Raw genomic sequence first — 19,987 nt, 5'->3', positions numbered from 1 at the left:
TTGCTTCAAGCTGCAGGAACAGTTTTCTAAGTCGATGGGGGAAAAACCCCCAAACCCTAAGTCTTTATCTTGTGCTTAATTTTTGAAAGCTGCCTGAGTATTCTGGCAGGTACTGAGGCAGATACCTGTCATGGGAATGGTGGGGATTTCCTGCATCACCGCTGGCAACGTCCTAAGCACCTGGAGGAGAGCATTCACCCACGGGGTGGCATCCCGCGGTGAAAGAGAAGGTCTCTATGGTCTGGGGAGTGCACACAGCACACTCCTTTCTGCCACTCCATCCCGGTTAGCCCGAGCCTCCCTGGTGCAGAGGGCTTTGGCACAGCCCCGCCAGTCACTTCCCTGCTCGGGATGTCATTGTTTCACTGACGAGCCCGTCATGGCTCCGCTGACGAGCCCGTCGTCTCTCCCTGGCCCTCAGAGATGCTCCCCTCACACTGTCCCCGGGAGCCTGCAGTGATCTCACACACTCCTCTAATAAAGTCCTCTGAGCCTGCCACGTATTTTCCTCGATTTCCCCCTATTATCTCCCCCTGCTTGAGCCTTTCGGATATTTGATGTTGCTTTAGTTAATCGTTTTCCCCCTCCTTTGTCTGCCAGGTGCCTCGGCCTCGAAGGGATCCTTTCCACGGGGATCTCCTGGGTAATTGATCACCGCGGGGCCGGGGCGCTCATGAGCGGGCAGAGCGCCGTGGCCGCGCTGCTGCAGCAGTGCCAGCGGGCCCTGGACACCGAGCTGCTGCCCCGGGCACCGGGAGAGGAGGAGCAGCGGGAATACCGGCGGTGCCAAGGTGAGCTCTCCCCGGGGGAGGCGGCAGCGCCCCGCCGGCGCTCAGCCCTGCCCTATTTTTCGTCTCCGTGAGTGTCAAGAGATGCCTGGATTTCGGGGCCGTGAATGGGATGCAGGCAGGGAAAGAAGTGCACTTTGTTGCAGTGAATTGCTGTCAGTTCTAATTTTAGGCTTCAGTAAACATGAGGCTGTAAGGAACAGTTTAGTTTGGGAAGAACAATGACCAAAAGTTTGCTGATGCACATAAATTTCAGTTATTAAAAAAAAAAAAAGAGAGAGAGAGAGACAGAAAGGAAAAAAGAAAGGATGCAACTTCTGAATAAGGGCACATATTTCCTCTCCTTTCATAGGAATTGGGGGAGGGCCCTCTGTGTTTGTCAGTTTCTCCTCATATATTAAAGAGCTCATTGCCCGAGTCTTTATCTTGTAAAATGTGTGTGACCTCTATAAGTGGTGTCCAAGGGAAAAAAAAAAAAAAACAAAAAAAAAAAAACCAAAAAAACACCTAAAAAAAAAAAAAACAAAACCCTTTGCAATATGCCTCTTGAAAGGAAAATCCATGCTGGCTAAAGGCTGGAATAAATAACCAGGAAAGGAAGCAGCGTTTAGCGAGGGCTAAATAAATAATAGAAGGACTCCTCATTTGTTTCAATGCTGGCATTACCTGCTGAAAACCAGCAGCAATTTTGGTAAGGCCGCGAAGGGAGGATTTATCCTTTCTGCACTCCAGCGGCATTAAGGTTTCCCTTTGCGTGCCGCATCTGCGGCGCTGCCCGTTCCCCAGTTCGGTGTTAATAATGTTTCGTTTTCGCCGTGCTTGAGTGGCTCGGCCCAAACGTTAATGTGATCCTTAAAGCCCTTTGTTTGTCCCGGGGCGCGGAGCCGTTGAGAAGATGTTTTTCCGACCATCCTTGTTCTTGCTGGGAGGTCAGCTGCCTTTTCCTGAAGCACCTAAGTCTGTTTGCGCTGGAGGGTGGCGTGGAGGTTTCTGTTATGGATACTGGAAGATTTTTCTCTCCTCTTCTTTTGTTCCCAACAAAGGGCACTTTGTTTCCTCGTCGCAAATTCTTTTAAGTTTTATTGTGGCTCCGTAGAATAGGCTCTTGAACCCCTAATCAGGTAGCGCTTTTTTTTCCCCCCTCCTCCTCCTCCCTCCTTTTCTCCTATTAAATACCACAAAGTATGAGAAATAATCAGTTTAGTTCCAGATAGGGTGAATCAGTGCCCTTATAATCACTCGATTGGACACGGTCCTTCAGGTAAACTGCTTCAGGAAATGGGCCATCAGAGCCTCGAGTGCTGCTCGGGCTTTTCCAGGACCGTGTTCCCATCAGCTGGAAGGAAAATACCCAGCAGCGGGGTGGTGACAGCGACATTAATAACTGCTGGGGCTCGGCGGCTCTCGGCTTCGGGGGACCCTCCCTGTGCTGGGGCCCAGGGGCTTTCCTGGCCCCCCTCTCCTCCTGGGGCTGCCTTTGTTCCCGTCCCCGGCTTTCCCAGACCTGCGGCAGGAAGGACTGAAGGCCAAATCCTTAAAAATGGTGGGGAGACGAGGAGCACATCTTGGTCTCACTTTAGAGGGCAGAACGGGTGTTGGGTAGGCCTGGATCTTTTCTTTATTTCTTCTTTAGGCTAGAAATCATTGCAGTCCACTTCTGTGACCATTCAGCCTTGGTTAATGAATGAGTTTAAATTGCCAGCAGTGAGAACAGCTCTCTGTTATGAGGGCAAACTCTTGTCCTTGGAGCTGGATCTTCCTTGGGAAAAGACTCAGGCAATTCAGTCCCTTCTACATGGGAGAGAAGTCCTTCTGTCCAACAATTTGTTCCTTGTGATGAGGTGAATATCCCCGTGCTGAGATGGATATTTCTGCTCCTGTACTGATTTTCCAGTGTGAGGGTGGGAGCAGGGCCTCTTCTCCCCATCAGCCCTGGCACTTGGCCACCTTGCCTCAGCATTCAGGGCTGAGCCCCTTAGGCACCACTTCAGGAGGATAAGGAAATTGGGCTTTACTTTAAGCCAGGATGTGTAACAGGAAGATTTCCAAACCCCACATTTCCTTGGGATGGCAACAAGTGAGAAAACATGGGCTGGAAAAAGCAGGAAGATAGTAAACTTGACTTTTTGGGGGTGGGCCATAAATGCCCAACTTGCTGTTTCTTCCCAGGAAAGCCATACCTGTGAATGTGCTGCAGCCCAAGCCTGTAATATCCTTTTGATGAAGTTCATTTTCTACAGTCCCTGCATAAAGGATTGATTAAAAAATCTGTAGCAATGCATTTATTGTGTTGCCTCGCTAAAGCAGCGATGCTCTCTGAGCAGGGTTTTTTTGGGGGATTAATGGCCAGAAGGGGCCAGATCTGCAGCTGATGATCACCATTAACCCCATCTGGTCAATAATCTTTGTTAATCCACTTTTATTGGCCAGAAAGGCTGCCCAGCCGAGTGGTTAGCACAGCACAGCACATCCACATCACTCCTGCTGCAAGGAAAATGACATGGGAAAGGAAAATGGGCTGTGGCTGAAAGGGAAGGACAGATCCAAGCCCAAATCTCTGGCTCTGTGCTCCTGGCAGTTGCTTCCTTAGTTGGATCAGGTTGGAGATCCACCCAAAGTTGATGGAGTGGCTTAGGACCAGTATGGAGAGGGAGCAGGGAGGGACAAACTGCCCAAGAGCTTGTGCTTAATATTCATTATAAGCCTTTAGATTTCTGTCTGGTTGTCATCTCCGGTCCAGGTTTATCTCCCAGTTTGGAAGTGGCTTTCCAGGATGGCTCTGCCACTGTCACCTGAGCAAGGGGACAGATCTTCTGTGCCATTGACCCCATTGTTCTCTGCTCACACACGGGAACAGGTTCCCTCCTGCCTCCTTAGGAGCAGCTCTTCACGCCCAGGCAGCCACCAGCCGGCAGGACTTCCTGCTAAAAGCCTTTTTAATGGCTGGAGGCTCCCATTTCCCTGGAGGGCAGTGCAGCCAAGGGGAACTGAGAGCAGGCCAGCTCCCCTGCCCTCCCCAACAGGCTGAGAGCCCTTGGGAGCAACTGGGAGAAGCCTTTTGGAGGGGCTGCCATGGCTGAACCTGCTGCAATAGCCTCACCTGCTCTTTGACCCTTTCAGCTCTGCTTCCTGAGGAGCTGAGGAGCCTGCTGTCGGAGGCAAAGGAAATGAAGTGGCCCTTTGTGCCGGAGAGATGGCAGTACAAACAAGAGCTGGGCCCAGAAGACAAAACAAACCTGCAAGATATGATCAGCGCCAGGCTGCCTGACTTGCTGGTATGAAGTTCAACACAGCTGTGATGCTCGGGGGCTTTCACAGGGCACTTCTGGGTCTGTCTCCACTAAGGTGATGCTTCCCTCTTCCCTGAAGAGCTGGCATTATAATAACACTAAAATGTTCACATAGTGTTTTTTTAAAAAAACCACTAATTTGACAAGAGTGCTGTGCTTTGTTTAATTCTGCTCTGCAAGTTGGTCGTGAGGATCACCCGCTTTAGCAGGGCTTGCACAACTCCTCACCCGCTCTTCTTCCAATAAAATTACCTTGCAGAATCCCTTTGAGGACCAAAGCTGGCCAAAACCTAGGCAGGACAGGCAAGGATTCAATGTTATTTCTCCTGTGAGAAATTCCTCCTGTGTAAGGAGCGGCAGAATTCCAAGGGTCCTTGGGGATCCTATCCCTTAAGGTGATGAGTTTGAGCTCAAAGATTAGAAAGTAGCAAGAAATTGCTTTTCTGATTTTCCTGGAGACACGTCAGGCATGTGGCAAATAGAGGACACCTTTTTCCCGTGGTAAGTGCAATATATGGGCTAAGGGCCATCCTTTTGCTGGAACAGGAATAAAGGGGAGGTTTGTGAATTTTGTAGGGGGTGTTTTTTGTTCCTGAAGCCAGCACCATCCCATTCCTGCCTGTTGTTAAACTCCAAGGTGGCCAGGAGGTCTCACCTGCCCCGGAGAGTCCTGCCTCAGTGAGGCCAGCAGCTTTTCTTTGGGAACAGCTTTGATTCCTTGTGGAGCAGTGAGAAGCTCAGCAAAGGCACTGCGGGGCTGGGAAGTGGCAGCCCCAGCATCCCCAGGTCCTGGCGGGGCTCCTGGATTTCCCCCGGGAGGGAGGGCGGGGAGTGGCTGCTCGCTCTCGGGTATTTGTTTTCTCCCTCCTTTGGTGTGTGTGGCCTCAGACAGAAATTTATGGCGGAGGTTGACCTCCTTTACAATCCCAGCTCAGCTCCCTGTAACTTGGGAGCGTTTGTGAGCTCCCTCCCGGGATAAACACCTGCAGCCAGCTCCCCGAGAGACCTGGCTAGATGGGAGATTAATGTGGCTCTAATAGTGGGGCAGTGTTTGCTGCATTATGCCCTCTCCCCAGGTAGATGGGTCTTTTCTGGGATGATACCAATTATTTATTGCTGAAACATCTGTTGATAACTGCAGCTGCCCTTGTTAAACAAAGCCTATCGTGGGGTCAGGGACTATAGGGACCTCAAATCCTCCTCCGTGCTAGTTTTGGGCTATTCACCCACACCCCCTGAAGTCCATTGGCTGCCGTTGTCTCCAGTGTTTCATCCTGTGGTGGAAAATACTTTGTAAACGTTGTGCTGCCTTTGCCCATGTGCTTTGAAGTATTATTTCATCTTCATCGGTAATTTATATTCCAGCGCCATTGTACCATGGGAAAAAGGGAAAACCTTTTTTGTTTTCCATTTAATTGTAGATAGACTGACATTTTGACCTGTATTATTAGTATTAGTCAGGAAAAGGGATTTTTTTTCCCTTCATCCATTCCTTCTCCCCCCTCTTTTTTATTTTAAATAAAATTTCAAGGCAGAGCAAAGGCTGCCTCAGTTCTTTGAATAAAAAGCTGGGGGGGAAATGAGGCTGAAGAGAAGTGATTACAGTGTGATGAGGAAAGATAAAAGTCTGAGCAACTTTTTTTTCTTCTTTCTTTTTTTTTTTTTTTTTTTTTTTTGGCATGAGGGACAGAAGGATAATTTAATTCCCCAGGGGACAAAAAAAAATTTAGCCTTTATCGATTTATTGTTCGGAAAAAGAAAAGAAAAAAAACCCTTTAAAAATTTTCCCTCTCTGTTTATTTTAATTTGCCATGCTTAGAATAAGTTCATAAACCGTGATTCATTACATTTAAGAAGTGCTTTGAGATGGGTGAATGGAAGGCGCTTCATTACCATAACACACTGGCGGCGCTGCAGCGGGCAGCGCTGCCCGCGCCGCTCTCCCGAGGACGGCTCGCTCTGGGAGCGGGCTCAAAAGCTCCATGAGACCCGCACAGGGAGTAAGAGGATTAGGCTGAGGCTTCAAGGCTTTGCGTCGGCCTTCTCCAGCTTTTAAAACAAGTGGGACCCGCCTTGCCGGCTCGTCAGGAAGGCAGAGCCACCTTCTTCTCCTTCCTCTTTGCTGGGGGATGCTCAGCGCCCCTCTGCATCCCAGAGAAGGTGCACTGTTTGGTTGGAATTTTGGGGTTTGTTTTTTTTTTTCCTTTTTCCTGCCAGGATTCACCACCCAAAGGCCACAGCAGTTAGACGAGTTCAACATGCTGAGGTTTTCCACGTTTTCTTATCAGGTTCCAGCCAGCAAACCAAGCCCTTCCCTCAGCCCCCGTGGTGGGAATCTAAGGCCCAAAAGGTGATAGCCAGCATCTCTATCCAAAGCCAAAACTGGGAAACACTGGGATCTTATATTTTTAACAGGGAAAAGCAAAGTCAGAATTGTCACAGCGTCCTTGCTGGCAGGGATCAAGAAGGAGGGATTGTTTTTCCTCCCTGAATACCAGGTGTGCTGTGGGGTTCGAAATAGGTCTGCAGATCCTTAAGGGAGGCTGCCAGGGCTGCCCTTCCTGCAGGTCTTGGCTTTTCCAAGAGATGGAATTAGCCTAATGCTCGGTGAGCAACCAATAGAGGGCAACATGTCCATGTCCACGGAAGCTTTGATCCCAAAAAACCTGCTGTGCCTTCAGCTGAAGGATGATTCTCTGCACACACAGAGTTCTCTTGTGGGATGATTCATGCTACATTAATATTTTAAGGGTTTTTTTCTTCCTTTTTGGTTCTTTTTGCCCGTTTGCAAACCCATAGTGGTGATATGGGGTTTGCTTCATTTTTATCACACCTATCAATAATTCCTACCTCCAGTCATGGAGCAGGATCTGCTGGGATGGGCACGATGGGAATGCAAAAGGAAAAGCCTTCAGGAGTGGGGCTGCTCTGGTCCTTCTGCAGGGAGCTGTGCAGGCTGGCTCCATGCTCCCTGCTGTGGGTGGGGGAGCTTGGATCCTGGCCCTGCTGTCACTAGGATCTCCTGGGATTTAATGGGAATATTGAAAAGAGTGGAAAATAAGGCCCTGCAGCCCTTGGCTAATTAGGTGCTGATGGATTGCCATTAGGGAGCCCATTCCAAGGGACTGTGCCCTAACTGTGGGTGTGTGTGTGGCACTGAGGAGCTGAGAGCCTTTGGAAAAATAACTAAAGCTGGGGGCTGAGGATTTCGTTTTCTCCTCTTCCTAACAGTAGGTGTGGTAACAGAAGAATTAAAGCCCTAAATCGTAGCCCTGGGATCTCGGTGGTTGAGGCTGACCTTTTGCTACCTGCCTCCTTTAGAGCTCTTCTTGGGTGATCCCAGTGAAACGGAGAGTGATGTGAGGGATGAATTCCAGCCGGGAATCGGGAATCGCGGCACCCCAGCCTTCCAGGGCCTTTGTAAGTGAGAAGTGTCAGAGATGAGGTGCAGGCAGGAGAGCTTCAGCTCCCGGGGGTGACTGCCATGGTGCTGCAGAGCACTTTGCCTTCTGCTGCCTGTGTGGCAAAACTACAGCAGAATTTGTGTAGACCATATTTTTTTTTTTTTTTTTTTTTTAGGGAAGCTGGATCCTGGGTTTGTGTAGGGAAATCACTTCACTTTGCTCATGAGTAGGATTTACACCTGCCAGAGGCAGCTTCTTGGAGTATTTACAACTTTAAATGTGTTTCCTCAAGTGAATCGATGTTTTGAGGGAAGAGGAATATTTTTGATTCAGGGAAGTTTCTCATATTTTAAGATGTTGATAATTGTCTTGCAGTTGCTCCCTCAGAGGGGTTCTGTCTCTTGTGTTGCTGTATTTAAGTATTAAAATATCTCCTTTTAATATGCCACAATAGTTTTTAAGTGATCCAGAACAAACCAGGGCCACAAAATTATTGTGGCACCTCTGTATCTTTGGCACTAATCAAGAGCAGGAACCCTGCATGTGACCATGGTCCCCCAAATCCCTGCTGCCCTGTTGGATCTGAGGCCCAAAGGAACACCCCTTCAAGCAGCTCCCTGGGCACTTTAAGAGTTCTCCTTCTGTCCTCATCACAAGATGCTGCTGTTCTTTTTCCTTGAGGGAATCAGGACTTATTCCCAGTCTTGAAGCGAGGTAAAGTTGGTTGTAAAAGCTGCCTCAGTCTGTGGTGTTTTGAACTGCCCCTAATGGACCTAATGCTGCTGCCTTTGAATTCCCAACTCTCCTCTGCCTGCAGGATGAATAACTTGAGATAATTACCAGGTTCAGGGCAGGGCAGAATTCTCCTCTGCTCTGAGCCAAGAGGGAAGTGTCCAGGAGCTGCCTGGACTCTTCAGTCTGCAGCAATCCAGTGTGTGGCCGTCCCGTGTGTCAGCCTGCACCTCCAGCCACGCTTTCTCCTGCCATCCTCGGCCTGGTGGGAGGCTTAATTCCCTGCTGCTTGTGGAGAGGGCCCTGATTGCCAGCTGAAAGGCAGGGGTTGATAGAGCAGTCCCACTCGGTGACAGCAGCTTTGGTCTCTGGCAAGGACGGGGTAAGAGGGGGAACGGCTCCAGCCCCATCCATCGGCGCTGTGGCTCTGTGTTTAATCTGACAGGGGAAAGAAAACCGGGCAATTTGTTAGGGTTCAGTGGAGTGCTAACTAGGAGCAGCTCCTGGGAGAGGACTGAAGCACCTGGAAGTACGTGTGTGCCTCTGACTCTCCTGCCTTGTGCACGGAATTAGAAATTCTTTGCTGGCCACTCTCAGTTTTGTGGCTTTTTAAAAAGGTTTTAAAGCTTGGCTGCCGTCACAAGTGGAACTAGGACTGAACTGGTCTGAGACGAGTGGGTATCAGCAAACACAGGAGTCCAGAGCTCCCACAAAAATGTGAGGATGCTGAAAATTAAATCTTTCTTTCCCCTGCTTTTAATCACGCTGTTTGTAGAGGCGTTTTTCCAAAGGGGATCCTCCTGAGCCCGCAGGCTATGGAGGAGGGCTTGCCTCTGGGATCTTGGCTTTATAAAGAGGGCCGAGAGAGTGGATTAAATCAATATTTCATTTATTTGGGCTTGTAATTCCTCTTACATCAGCTGCCACATAAAGATTTCCCCCTATTTCCTTCCCCTCCTCCTCATCCTCATTTACTATGCACCAATAATTTCCCTTTGACGCTTTCCTGCCCGTCCTAGTGCCAGATGGCCCCGGTTCTGAGCTTCTCCCCTCTCTTGGGAGCGGCCCCCATTGTCAATGCGGAGGAGGCGTCGTGGCTTTGAACCCAAAGCCGGGACCCAAACTTCAGGAGGAGCCGTGCGAGCCGCACACCCTCCCGCTCAGCGCCATCAAGGCGAAAGCCCCTCGCTAAAGGCTGCTTTGCATTTCCCCCAATGGTCCCTGTATAGAAATCTGGAGCAAATTTAATTCCCCCGCCACCTGATTCCACTTCCCAGCCGCGGCCAGCTTCCCTTTGTGTCATAAACTCAATTAGGCAGATCCATTTCACGTCGCGGGCACAGATGTGAAAACAAAGTGCGAGCGTACCTCGCTCTTTCCTCCCACCCCCGCTCTCTCTTTATCTAAAGCGACAGAGAAAGTGAGTAAATCTGCCCGCTTCTGCTTGGGATGGAGCAGGCTGAGGCATCCCGGGAGCCAGAGGCGTTTCCCAGGCTCTGGGAGCCGCTGTCCCGGCCGGAGATGCGCTGGAGGTGCTGAGGAATTCCGCAGCCACACGAGCTGGCAGGCAATGAAAGGAGCGGGGCTTCGCTCCTCGCTGTCCCGCTCGGCGCGGGGAGGGGACATCGCTGACACGGAGCCGTGGCGCTGTGTGCCACACAGCATGCCTCCCAAAAAAAAAAAAAAATAGGGAAAAAAATTAGCCTCGTTTCTCCCCCTGGCTTGACTTTTCTACATTTTGCGTCCATTTGGGTTTGGAGAGGGACACAAGAGGTTTCGGCATTGAGCGGGGAGTTAAATTATGCAGCTGCAAGACTGCCAAGCCCTTCAGAATAGGATGCTTCGTTTAGATTTTCCACAATGCTATTGAAGTGCTTATTTTCCTCCTGAAGAGACACAAACAGATGCAAACTTCTGTAAACACTTTAGAAATGAATTCAGTGAGTTTGGCCTCTCAGCAGTGCTCAATAGCTGACAGAAAAATGTCTAATTAGTGCAAGTGGAAATAATAGGGCCACTTGGATTCCTTCCATCCTCCTCCAAGTCTACTTTTCCTAGGAACTCAAAGGCCCTTTTGTTTGGTAGGTCACCCTCTCTCAGGCTTTTGTGCTCCGATCTATTAAAGGAAGAAGGGGAGGAAAAAAAATAGATTAGGCGATGCTCTGTGCTTAAATATATGGCCTGTTGATGAGCATTTGGAATGGCTGGTTCTCAGTGTCAGTTTACAGGTGCTTGGAGAGGGGGATTCCTCCATTGTTGGCCGAAGTTGTGCCTGCCGGAGCTTCAGGAATCCTTTTCAAGTGCCATCCTCTTAGAAAATCCAACTCGGGCTGAGGAAAGAGAAAAAAAAAAAAAAAAAAAAAAAAAAAGAGAAAAAGGAAAAAAAGTAAATTTGTACAAATTTGCCTTGCTGAAGTGCCATGCCCATAGCAGGCCGTGCCCACTATGGGAAGGGACAGGCTTTTGGCAAAAAAGTCCCCAATTCTGCACCTGTGATGAGGCTGTGCGTGTGCCGTGGCTGTCTTTGCTGGCCTCCTGTCCTGCTAACGGCAAGGATCTCAGGAATTCTGACAATTCCCCGTGTAAGTGCGGCTGTGGGCAGGACTTACAATCCAGGAGAGTCCGTAGGCACTTAGAAGTCATTAAGGATGGCCTGTAGGGGAAAAGCTTTGGATTCCGGGCCTGTTTGCCTGTTTGTGGTGTACAGAGGAGTGGGTGGCCTGAGCTCCAAGTGGGACAATGCATAGTGACCATTTCCAGCCTTCCCAGTCTTACCTCCCCCCTTTGCTGCTGGGCATGACTTAAATCCATCAGCAGACCACCAAATTCTGCAGTTCCAAATATCAGGCAATTAAAACAGATAATAAATCCGCAATTACATCTACAACTCAAACAGAATAAACATCTGGCTTCTCCCTATCCTAAACATGAAAATGGGGTGGGGAACAGGGTTGGTGAAGCTGAAGATTTTCCAGCGCTCCTGAGGCTGCCTGTGGATTTTTCTTTTTTTTTTCCCCCCCCCCAGGATTTTCTGAAGGCCTCCATCGTGGTCCGGGACAGCAGCACGGCCACGGCCGTGGTGTTCCTGCTGGACCGCTTCCTGTACTGGCTGGACGCCTCCAGCCGGCTGCTGCGGCTGGCCAAGGGGCTGCACCGCCTGCATCCCGGCGCTCCCATCAGCCCGCAGCTGCTCATCCGCCAGGCTCGCCTCGCCGTCAACGCAGGTACCGCTCTCCTCAGCCCTGCCGGCCCCACCTGACTCGGGAGGCGACACTCGGTCCCCTCCGTGCCGGGACACGCTGGCGGTGCCGCCTCTGCGAGCGCGCTTCCCGCTGCCGGCCCCCTGGAGCCCGGGCCGGCTCCTCTCGGTAGCACAAAGGGGCCGGTGTGGAGGGCTTCGGAGCCAAAAGAGGGAGAGAAAGTTGTGAAAGGGTGTGGGAAATGCTAATTGGGGCTTTTGTCCCTTAACAAATCTTCCCCGCTGGTTTCAAACGGGGATATCTGAATTGCTGTACTCCCGAGCAAGGGCCTTGAGAAAAGGAAATTAGAATCCTAGCATTTTCTCTACACTGTCCTAGCTGCTTTTTATTTTTCAGTGGGGCCACTTGACTATGCCAACAATGCAGGTTACAATTCCTCCAGGATAAAAAATTAAAATTCCATCATTCCTGTAACATGGACAGCACCTGAAGGATTTTTAACGCATCTTCCTGTGGCTCTGCTTTCCATGGAGAGACCTAAATGGGTTTCCAAAGCCCACGTTTCCTTGGGGCAGAACCCAGCAGCATTCCTGCTGAAGGAAGCAGGCTAGACTACTTTCTTCTGATGAGTGGGAATAAGAGCTGGGAATCCCAACAATCTTCCAGGAATGTATGATGTGTAAAATAAAAAAGATACATTCACAATTTCATGTTATTGTACAACCACATGTAACATTCATGTATATGTGGGGCACCTGCATTTTTGGCTATGGACAGCAGCAGTTCTATGTGCAGGTGATACCTGATGAGCAGTTTTATTCACCTCATGCCACAATACATGTTTATGTTCATTTTCTATATTTTTTTTCTTTGATTTTCAATCAGGGAAACTTTTAAAAGCTGAATATATCCTGAGCAGCCTGATTAATGACAACGGAGCAACGGGTATGTGTAAATTTATTTTCCAATTTCATACTTGCAATTTTGGTGTGATTCTTGATCCCAATTTTAAAAGTTACGCCAGCCAAAACCAACCCCAGTAATGACTCCTTACATCACACTTCACTTTCCTTCACCATTCCCTTCTAAAATGTGGGAACTTTACTTTATTTTTGAAATTTCTTTCAGTCATCCTTACATACCTTCAATTGGGTGGGAAAATATCCTGGGTGGAGAAGTTTAACCTGTAGAGCAATTTCAAGGAACTGAGTGATGTAGGAAACTCAGTCAACTCTATCCCCTCAAAAATCCAGATTGTTGGAGTAGTGTTCAGCCTGATCTTACAGACTAAACTCCCACTGATCTCACAGACTAAATAAATGCTTTATTCTTTATGTTTTATTTTCCTTTGTTCAGTGTTTCTTTAGTGGGCATGTTCAGGTTGCTGTACGACTCTGAAAATTGAGGCAGTTCAGGGTTCTGTTGGTCTGTTTTCCCTGGGAAGCTGAGATTCTCCTATGGAAAGGGCCTCCATGCAGGGAGGAGAATCCTGGCAGTTTGCTGGGATTCAGGTAACCCTTGGAGGCTGAGAGTGACAGGAATATTTTTCATTCTATGCCGAGTTTTCCCACCCCTCCTGCAGGAACGTGGCGATACGCTGAGGAGAGCGATCGGGTTCTTGTTCAGGCAGTCTGCCTGCAAATCAGGGGACAGATCCTGCAAAAGCTTGGTAAGGCTGTCTTCTGGGAGCTTCTACTCAAGGTTCCCCGATTTTTTCCCCTTTAAAATGTTACACTGGGCACCTGTCAGAATTTTGGCTGGTGGTGAACGCCCTGTACCCATAAAACAGGCACAGAGGATGAGTTGCACACCCATCTCTTTGCAGCAAGGGCCTGGAACAATGTGCCAAGCAAACATTTTGCAGGAGTTAAAATTTTATTACTAATCTCACCTGAAGCCAAGAAACAATCTGAAATGTTCCCATTTTCCCTGTGCCACTCCATGTTTTTCCCAAATTCACTATTCCCAAAGGCAGGTGGTACTTTTATCACAGGGACATCCCAGCAATGTCCTCTCTCAAGACAGGAAAATCTCTGGTTTTCAGCAGGATGGGCTTTTGTATTCAGGGTTTGGCACTTGAGGCAACAGCCTTCATTTTGTGCTTTTGGTTTGAGATCCCAAATCTTCCATGATTGTGGAGCTGAAGCCTTTTGTGAGGATAAAATGGGTGTTCATGCACAGCCAAAAGCTGAAGGAAACTCATAAATGATCAGAGTCACTGAAGCAGAACATGCTTTTGTGTTTTGCTTGGTTTTATGGTTTTGTCATGGTTTTAACCTGTCCTGAGGACCCAAGGTGTGAAATAAGCTGTGGAAATGCATCCCTGGCATCCCCTGCTCAGTGCCTGTTTTCTGCTTTATTTCAGGGATGTGGTATGAGGCAGCAGAGCTGGTCTGGGCTTCCATCGTGGGATACTTCCAACTTCCTCAGCCAGATAAAAAGGTAGCGTCTCCTTTCCACTCTGCATCTCCCTGCCAGCCCAGGAAGCACTGCTGCTTAGCTTTTGTTTCCCTCTCTGACACACCTGAGGCAGGGTTAACAGGCAGCACAAAGTCTGTATTCCGCGTTTTTCCGTGTGCATGCACCGCCTCACCCACGCTTCCTTTCCTGCAGGGGGATGAAAGCAATACTCCATTAAGCAGAGCCATCTGAAGTGAAGCCATTCCTGAGGATGCCTCTGGTGCTTCCAACAAGGACAGCTTAATTCCAGAGAGCAGCCACAGATTTTAGCTATTTCTTAGGATTAGAGGGAATTTTTTTCCCCCGAGCACATTTGTGGTGGGTGATGGATTCCCCTGGCCCTGCAGGACCTGAGCACCTCACAGAACCCCCCTGCCTGTCCTTAGCATGTTTGTGAGGCGAGCAGCCCTCATCCTCCCACTGGAGATGGAGCAGCAGTCACACCATGTGTCCGTAGCTAAACAGGAATGTGAGCCTGAGCCTGGTGAGTCCCGGGATGATGCTCACAGAGGATTTGTAATTGGACCCCAGCACAAGATATTCCAAAAACCCAGACCTTGTCACCTCTTGTCTGCTGTGTCTTAAAGCTTGACCTCAAGCTCAGAACATTTCTGTGTTCTCCATTTCAGCGGCAGCAGGGGGTTCTGCAGTGAATTTTGTGAAAGCATACCTGGGTTTCTTAATTGTTTGGCCAGGCAGGCCCTTAGGCGGCATCCGGTCTTCCAGATTACTGCACTTCCTGCAAGTGAAATTAATAAAACCATACCAAGATAGCATCTCTGGATTTCTTAGCCGTGCTTCTCTTCGGATCTTGTTTGTGTGTGTGTTTGCTTGTTTTTCTGGCATGTTCTACACAGCAGAGCAGTAAAATTCAAAGTACAGGGGGGAAAAAACCCCAGTATGAAAATTTTTAATTTCTCTTTCAGGGAATTGCCACATCCTTGGGTATTATGGCAGACATCTTTGCTTCCATGGATGAGCAGGATTATGCACGCTTCAAAACCAATGCTGACATTGACCTGGTGAGACTTGATTTGGGCTTTGTGTGTGTGGGTGCTCGAGGTGGTCTCAAATTCACCCACACATTTCCTCTCCCATGCTGAGAGGGCTGCAGAAACTTCCATTGCTCCCAGTGAAAGAGCTCAGTAGCACCTAGATGGCAGAATGCCTGGCTTCAGGAAAAAGAACATATTAAGAATATGTTATAGAGTGTATATATTTAGAATATTTATGGAGTCAAAATTGCTGCATCCATGGTGAACCTTAGCAAAAAGGGTCCTGCAGAAACAAACCAGACTCTTGTTTAAGATATGATTGTCCCTGCCTACCAGGCACCATATATTGGAGATAAAGTCCTTGAGTTGAGGTTTTTACCTCATTTTTGGGTTTTTTTGTCTTTCATCAGAGCCTCCTGCAGGAGTTCAACCACCGCTTGTTATCGGCGGCCGAGGCCTGCAAGCTGGCAGCTGCCTACAGCCAGTACACCCCCCTGTTTGTCCTCACGGCCGTGGTGAGTGTTACTCCTCCCTCTGGAAGGGGGATTTGTGCACGGGAAGAGCCCGGGCTACTCAATTTGGCTCTGACATGGCTTTCAAGCAGTGCATCACACAGAGTATCTGTGTTGAGGGTTGGGTTGGTTATATGGGGTATACATTGAGGGAAAGCTATCCCCAGAGTGAGGATGGGCTTTAAAGCCCTGGGAGTGCTGCCTCTCCTAGAGCTACAGCTGTATTTTAACGGAAAAAAAAAAAAAGAGCAAGTTTATTTCCTCCAGGAAACACGGCAGCAGGGGGTTAGATCTGAGCTTTGCTTCAAATTGTGTCAGGGAAAGAAACGTGTTTTTAATTCCCTCATTCCTCTTTGATCCCCTTGCAGAACATCCGTGGGATGTGTCTGCTGTCCTACAGCCACTCCAAGGACTGTCCCCCAGAAAAGAGAGAGTTCTACTTGTCTGCAGCCAAAGAATCCTTCGAGGTGGGGCTGCTCACCAAGGAGGAGCAGAGTGCCATCACCAGCAGGCAGGAGCTGCACAGTTTCATCAAAGCCTCCTTCTGCCTGGCCACCGTGCACCGCTGGCTCCACGGGGACAGCCAGGAGCTCCATGGGGTCACCCAGCTGTGCAGGGAAGCCCTGGGCAAGCTGCACTCCTACAGCACCTCCTTCCCAGAGGAGGAAGAGAAGGAGATGCTTGCCAGAGAGATCATGTCTCTGGTTGCAGCTGTGAAGAGGCGCCTGCGGGTGGGAGGCTTCCCCAATTCCGACGCCAGGTCTTACGTCCCAGACAGTTATAAAGGCGCGGTACAAAAACCTGTCCTGCAAGGGGAAGCCAGCTTTGAGAAAATCCTTGCCAAGCATTCCCAGCACCACCTGTCAGTGTGCCAAGTGTTTGAAAAAACTTGCAGGATTCATAAAACCATGCGGGGAGAGATCCAGGTGGGAGCTTGTATCACAACCCTGAGAACAGAGACCAAAACCATGGACACCCTGTGTACTGCTGAAGACACAGCTCAGCAGAGGAGTGGTGCTGTGAAAATCCTGGGCTCACCAACAGCAGGAAACAGCTCAGAGGGACTCAGTGGCCAAAGAAATCAAGACATTGGCTCTGGTGTGATGAAAATTTCCTTTGAAGAAGAGATGGAGCCGTTAGAAATGAAAATAAACAGTGAAAAAGATGTTTTCAGCAGAGGGCAAGACAGGAGCCAAAGCACTACTTCTGAGAACTCTTGGTGCAAGCTGTCCAAATGCAGTTACTCTTCCAGCTGGGAGGAGCTGAGTTGTAATAGCAGCAGAGAGTCTCTCAGGGATGGGCAGCAAGGGGAGAAGAGCCCAGTGGAGGAGCAGTGCTGCACCACAGAGCCCAATGGAAGCAGCCAGGACATGCCCCTGTGCTCCTTACCTCCCAGAGCCTGGCATCCTGCTCCTCGGGAGCCCCTCCGTGGCTCTGGGGGGTCTCCTCAGCATTCCTCAGAGGGGTGTGCCCCTCGAGCAGGGAGGATGGTGGAGAAGGAGCTTCTCTGCAGAGAAGAGCTGCAGGAGGGAAGGAACCGTGGAAGGAGCTCCTCAAAAGAGAAATCAAAGGGCTCAAACAATGAGTTTCCTTCCCTCTCTATCCTCTACTCTGTTCCTACAAGGCAGGAGGAGAAGTCCTTTTCCTGTGCCGAGCTGAGCTGCAGGACCAAGGACAGCAGCAGGGAGGGAAGCATCGGTCGCTTTGAGTGGCTCCACTCGGGAGAACCTGCAGACAGCACCGAGGGTCCCTCGTTTGAGGCACAGCCCCCCCAGGACAGGAGCCCTTCTGCACCATCAACAAACATCGGGCTGAAAACAGGCAGTGACTCCTCTGTGCCTGGCTGGGTGAGCACATCTGCCATGCTGGGGAACAGATCTCTGCAGGTGCCTCAGGTTGACACCCAGGCAGAAACAATGGATGACACTGAATTCGAGCTCATCAGCCTGGGAGACTTGGTAAAGGATTATCCTGCAGCACTGGCTCCAAAGCATGGAGCAACTCCCAGTGTGCCAACAGCTTTGCCCTCCCTGGGAAAGATACCCACAACCAAGCACTTTGACTGTGCCACTACAGAGGAGGATGAAGAGAAGTATCAGGATGTGCTGGGCAGCAGGGGACAGTCCAGTTCATCTCTGAGTTCAGGGATCACATCAGCACCGATGGCCACGAGCTGCCCTGCAAGTTCAGTCCCAAGGGACAGTGGCATTGCCTTCATGCCTGGCAGAGTGAAGGAAGAGCTCCTGGATGCTCGCTTTCTGAGGGATGATGATTACAGGCAGCTCCTGGCAGGGGTGGAGCATCACTGGCTTGTCCAGAGACTGATGCCTACTGGGATCTTTAGGAGCAAAGAGCTTCGCAAAGCATACTGTGAGTTCCCACACAGCAACCTGTGCCTCCACAGAGAGCAAGCTTGATTCAATATTTTAGTCAGGATTTAATTTTTTATTGCATTTTACCCCATTACTTGAGTTTAGATTCCACATGCCATCCCTGAAATCTGACTAAGATAATGATCATTATGTTAATCATAAATAACAGCCAGTCCTCAGCACAGGCTCAGAGCAGTCCTGTGGATTTCTCCCTTTTATCTGTGGTGTTCTCCTTTTTGTAGCTGCCCTTCTTCTGAAATACTCCAAGAAATCAGGGCTGTGGACAGGCCAGGAGACAGCTGTGTTCATTGGGGACTACCTGAACGTGGCCAAGGAGGGCAAGCAGAGAAATGCCTTTTGGATACACTTCCTGCACCAAGAAGAAAGCCTGGGAAGGTATGGATTTCTGAAACAAAATGTACATCAATGCTGCTTGTTTGTAAATATGGATGAAAACTGTCTGGTAAGATTTGCTGTAGCAGGAATATTTGATGGCTTTGTCCAAATGTGTTGGACATTCTGGCAGTCTTTCCCACCACTCCATGTAACTCTAGCTTTTAATTTCCAGGAGGAAAAGCTGCTTTACTCTTGTCTTCTAAGAGCTAATGGCAGAGTTCAGATCATTGCTAGGAGTAGCTTATTCATTATTATGGATGGAGAGCAATATTTTAATATCTCTGAGTCATACTCCCATCCCAGGATTTGATGGATAATTTTTCACGTCTGTGAGATAGAAAAGAATTCCACCCAGTTTTGATGGCAGCCATTTTAAAAGCACCACCCAGAGGTGGATTTGCTTCTGACACATTCTGCTTTGCAGTGATGTTTCTGTATCACAGCACCCAGAACAAACACCTCTCCAGATCCTTCTCCTTTTGTTCAGGTATGTTGGGAAGGAATACAAAGAGGAAAAAGGACTCCTCCATCATTTCAGTGATGTGGAGCGACAGATGACAGCCCAGTACTACGTGACAGAGTTCAACAAGAGGCTGTATGAGCAGAAGGTCCCTACCCAAATCTTTTACATCCCCTCTGCAGTCCTCCTGGTAAGAACTGTCTGCTGAGCAATCCCAAGGACCTGATGAGGAAAGGTGTCTTGGTCAATTACAGCAACAGCGGGGCTGTCTCCTTTCAGATTCTGGAAGACAGAATTATAAAAGGATGTGTGAGTGTGGAGCCCTACATCCTGGGGGAGTTTGTGAAGCTCTCCAACAACACCAAGGTGGTGAAGAATGAGTACAAGGCCACGGAGTATGGTCTGGCTTACGGCCACTTCTGCTACGAGTTCTCCAGGGGAACTGACGTGGTCGTTGACCTTCAAGGTGTGTGTGACAGTGATGTTTATGCCTCTCACACTCAGCTGCTGGCCCACAGGTGTCTTTGAGGTATTCATTTGGTTAAAATTCATTGTGTGTCTCATAGGGTTCTGCTGTTGCTGCCATAGGTGGAAACTGGGAGTCACTGAGGTGACATGAAGAGAGGAAGGGCCATGCCAGGCAAAGGGTCCTGAGTGTGCTAAAACAAAGGCTGTGGTGTTTATCAAGATAAACAAGATATCAAGATGTACCATTTCTTCCACAGGTTGGGTGACAGGTAACGGGAAAGGCCTCATCTACCTCACAGACCCCCAGATTCACTCCCTCAATAGCAAAGACTCACGCTCCAACTTTGGGAAGAAAGGAATTTACTACTTTTTTAATGATCAACACGTGGAGTGCAACGAGATCTGTAGCTGCCTGTCCTTGACAAGGCCCTCCGTGGAGCTGCTGGCCTAGACTGGCACAGGTCAGTCCACAGAACAACCCATGAGCTGGACACTGTTTTATCCTAGACATCTTTGGGAGCAACTCATCCAACAAGACAGTGAAAAGCTGCCTTCATTTCCTATTCTCCTCTTCCCCTCCAAAGCCCCCATATCCCACTGCCCCCAGACACTGGCATCCTTTCTTTTGGGAGATTTCCTTGATGAGAAAGGGGGCACAGCATCAAAGTTCCACAAAAAGATGGCTCCCCAACAGACTTTGCTTTTACAAAACCATCCCCTTTTGTTTCTGCAGCCAGCAGAGGTTTTTAGGCTTTTGTCCCGGCGTTTTAGCAATGCTATTGTTTTCTAGGTGATGTTTGTGCTGAGTTGTTTGGAAAGATGCCCTATCCCTGGGCCAACTGATTAGAACTAGGTGTAAAGAGGGAGAAGGAAGAGGGGGAAAAAAAATATTAAATCTCTTTATTATGGT

At 49.2% G+C, this 19,987-nt stretch overlaps 1 protein-coding gene across 1 annotated transcript; it reads left to right on the top strand.

The window, feature by feature from the left end:
- Positions 1-673: 673 nt before the first annotated feature.
- ALPK1 (alpha kinase 1) lies at positions 674-19,528 on the top strand. The gene is made up of 13 exons (XM_058024739.1): positions 674-791; positions 3,909-4,063; positions 11,240-11,438; positions 12,300-12,359; positions 12,997-13,083; positions 13,780-13,856; positions 14,801-14,896; positions 15,280-15,384; positions 15,750-17,751; positions 17,996-18,149; positions 18,637-18,799; positions 18,889-19,075; positions 19,335-19,528. The coding sequence occupies exons 1-13, from the start codon at positions 674-676 to the stop codon at positions 19,526-19,528; spliced, it is 3,597 nt and encodes a 1,198-aa protein (XP_057880722.1).
- Positions 19,529-19,987: the final 459 nt, after the last annotated feature.

The sequence above is a fragment of the Melospiza georgiana genome, chromosome 5 (assembly GCF_028018845.1).
Source record: "Melospiza georgiana isolate bMelGeo1 chromosome 5, bMelGeo1.pri, whole genome shotgun sequence".
Taxonomy (NCBI): domain Eukaryota; kingdom Metazoa; phylum Chordata; class Aves; order Passeriformes; family Passerellidae; genus Melospiza; species Melospiza georgiana.
Note: the sequence above shows the minus strand (reverse complement) of the source record. Positions and strands in the feature narration are given on the sequence as shown.